Source organism: Hibiscus syriacus, unplaced genomic scaffold (assembly GCF_006381635.1).
Source record: "Hibiscus syriacus cultivar Baekdansim isolate YM2019G1 unplaced genomic scaffold, ASM638163v2 tig00110384_pilon, whole genome shotgun sequence".
NCBI lineage: Eukaryota > Viridiplantae > Streptophyta > Magnoliopsida > Malvales > Malvaceae > Hibiscus > Hibiscus syriacus.
The window spans coordinates 204,866-208,535 of record NW_024062715.1 but is presented as its reverse complement, the minus strand read 5'-3'; the positions used below and the strand labels follow the sequence as shown (position 1 = coordinate 208,535).

The window sequence follows — 3,670 nt, the reverse complement described above, 5'->3', positions numbered from 1 at the left end:
GCGGTAATCACCATGAGAGTGAATGCCAAGAAAATCAAGAATCTATCAACTATGTGGGGAATTTCAACTGAAGCACCAGAAACAATCCCTACTCCAACACTTATAACTCAGGCTGGCATCAGCACCCTAATTTTTCGTGGGGAAATCAAGAAGCCACTAATACTAGTCATCCAACTCGACATCAGAATGTAAACGATCCCCAAGGTTTTCAATAAAATACACCTTGGCATAATCCTAACAAGGGGAAACATCTTCATTTAATACTAGCTCACTAGAGGCTACCATGCAAGAATTTATAGCAAGAACACAAACTATGCTGCAAGAGCATTCGTCAGCTATAAAAAATCAAGGAACCTTGATGCAAAGTCACAGTGCATATCTGTGAGCTTTGGAAGGTCAGGTTGGTTAGATTGCCACGACATTACAAGAACGTCAGCCAGGTAGTCTGCTAAGTGACATTGAAGTCACTAAAACTCATGACAAGGAATAATATACTACATTTACATTTCGAAGTATCACCCAAATCAACCAACAAGACAAGTTTGGGGAAAGAAAATTGATAATTCTACCCCCATAAATATGCAAGCAGAATTGGAATTGACAGAAGAGGTCTTCGAGGAGAAAGATAATGATGAGGGTTCAATTAGTGAACCTGCTAATGTGGTAAATAAAAAGTCCACAGAAAAAGTTGTTCTCACACTATCAGTAGTAGAAGTCAAACCCCCACCACCCTTCCCCCAAAGACTTAAGAAGAACAATAATGATGTCCAGTTTAATAATTTTGTTGACATTCTGGATCAACTCTATATCAACATCTTACTTCTGAAAGCCATCGATCATATACCAAATTATGCCAAATTCCTTAATGAGATTGTTACCAAGAATAGAAAAGTCGAGAAATTTGAGACATTTTCCATAACAAAAGAATTTTGCTCTGCCTTGAACAAGCTACCGCCAAAGCAAAAAGATTCGCGAAGATTTTTCATTCCATGCTCTATAGGAGAAAACTATGTTGGGAAGGCACTGTGTGACCTTGGATCAAGTGTGAATCTAATGTCCAAGTCAATATATTTAAATCTTGAGATGGGAAATGCAAGACCCACCTCCGTTATTTTGCAACTAGCCGATAATTCTCATGTTCGTCTCGAGGGAAGGATCAAAGATTTCATAGTGAGGGTGGACAAATTTGTGTTCCCAACCGACTTCCTTATACTTGATTACAAGGTTGATGCCAATACACCCATAATTTTGGGGAGACCTTTCCTAGCCACTTGTCGCATACTTATTTATTGTGAGAAGGGTGAACTTACTATGTGAGTAGCCGATCAAAGTGTGACCGTGAATGTCTTTCATTCTCTTAGGTATGTGGAATGATTATGAAGAATACCAGAGCATTTTGAAAATGAACTCAAAGATGGAAGAAGAAGATGACCAACTTTTCCACAACAATTTCATCCAGCTGTATGATTATGAAAAGATCTTGGAGGAGAACAAGAAAGAGAAAGCCGAAGAGTTCCCATTAGAGGTACAAGAGTTTAGCTTACTCTTAGCTAGACCTAGTATGTGCTTTGAACCCCTTGATTTTGATGAGTTTATTCATCATAAGACTTCATTGCAGCATGCACCCAAATTGGAACTAAAAACTTTGCCACTGCATCTTAAATATGCTTACTTGGGTGATGATGAGACTTTGCATGTGATTATTTCCTATAGTCTTAAGCCTGAACAAGAATGAAAATTGCTAACTATTTCTTCACATCATAAGAAAACTTTAGGTTGGACTATGGAAGACTTGAAGTGTAATACCCCAAATTTTGTCTAGGGACTAAAGTGTAAGTTTTGAAAGTTTAGTGGCTAAAGTATAAACTTTGAAAAGTTTATGGACCAAAATTGTAATTTTTAAGAGTAATACATTTTAGCATGTAAATGAACAGTTTGGATTAAAACATAGATTTTAGTGGGAATCAGATTTTGGTACATGAATTGTGTTAAAAGCTATACAGTAGTAAAGTTCGGTATTGAAATCAAATATTCGAATCGAATTAGAATTTTACGAAAATTTGAAGGATGTTATAAAATGTTTGGAAATATTATTTTAATATTTTAAATCAGAGAAATTTGGCTCAGAACTATACAATTTTTCAGATTTGACCGAAACAGTGGAATTTAGTGACTTTGAAAATTGCATGGTAAAATTTTGTAAGTCAAAGTCAAGTTGATTCATCTTTGATCAAGGAATATTTTATTGGAAAATATGAAAATGGCAATAAAATTACATTAATGGAAAAAATGAAATTTTCTATTAAATTGAATAAAAAAGTCAATTTAATTATATTTAAGCCACGTGTTAAGATAATAATTATTATTATATTCAAGAAAGCTGCACATCTTTCAGCAATCAGTTCTCTCCATCGACACTTGAGGTTCTTCAAGGTAAGGAATTTTATTTTCAAATTTTGAAGTTATTTACTTGATTTTTGAGTTTAGCTATTAGATAGAGAATTAATCTACATGAAATTCTCTATCATTTGGTACCAAATTTTCATGGTGAAGATAAATGTGTGATGAGATTTTATGATTTGAGGTTATGAAGAGTTTAGTGGTTTTAAAGAATTAGTTGTAAGAATTGATGAAGAACCTAAGGATGTAAATTAAGGAAAACAATTTAGATTTTTGAATCTGGCATTGAGTTTGAAAATTCACCAGAATTTTGTAGATATGATTTGGAGTTTATTTTTTATATTGTGTTCGCATATCAATCTAGTTTTGTTTAAAACAAACAGGGATCAATTTCAATATATATACAAAAAGATATAAATTTTTAACCGAGGAAAGGTCAGAAAAACGGAGCAGCAGATTCTGTACAAAACAGATTTTGTGGGTCAACTTTAAAAATTTACCATAAAATGTAAAAAATGAAATAAAAGGAGTTCTTTATATGTATAGATTCATATTCGAGTCTAGTTTTAAATGGAAGAAACGTAATTAAAATTCAGTGTGTATATCAATACAAAATACTGATTCTTTAAAGGTAGTGCGATTTGTCTGAATATGAAAAAGTTTAGAATTCAAGTGAAAATGGATTAGAAATTGAAGAGTAATGTTTAAATGTTGAGTATATTTTTGGATGCTTGGGATTGAAGTTAAATGGAAAGAGACCATTTTGAATAAATTAGAAATGTTGAGAAGAATTCTAAAAGAATTCATTTTAATGGTTAGATGATGTAATTCGAAAGGCTTTAAAACTTTGGGGACTTGTTTGCAAGTTATTAAATGAAGAAGTATTATTTGAGCATTTTATTAAAGTGCTGGAATTTTTATATTTAATGTGCAATGATTTTAATGGTGAAGGGCCATTCTATATAAGTTGGAAAAGTTGGTGCCAAAATTAAAAAGGAATTAATAAGCGTTAAGTATTTTGGTAGAAAATGAGTTTCAAGTATATTATGGATTTTGGTTTTGGGGATGTGTTTATGTTAGTATAATACTAACATATGTATTGTTATGAATTTACGATTTTGTACAGATCGTGGTTTATTTGTGATCAAAGCAAGTCAAGTATAAATGGGTTTATTGTGGATCATAGTGAGGCACATATTTTGGAATTTATAAAGTGTTAAGGTGAGTGCAATACATGCATGACATTGTACATATATGTTTTATACATCAT

The 3,670-nt window shown here is 32.5% G+C and overlaps 1 protein-coding gene across 1 annotated transcript; it reads left to right on the top strand.

Moving 5' to 3' along the window:
* Positions 1-579: 579 nt before the first annotated feature.
* LOC120122143 lies at positions 580-1,735 on the top strand. Its single transcript, XM_039141373.1, has 2 exons — positions 580-1,300; positions 1,362-1,735. The coding sequence occupies exons 1-2, from the start codon at positions 580-582 to the stop codon at positions 1,733-1,735; spliced, it is 1,095 nt and encodes a 364-aa protein (XP_038997304.1).
* Positions 1,736-3,670: the final 1,935 nt, after the last annotated feature.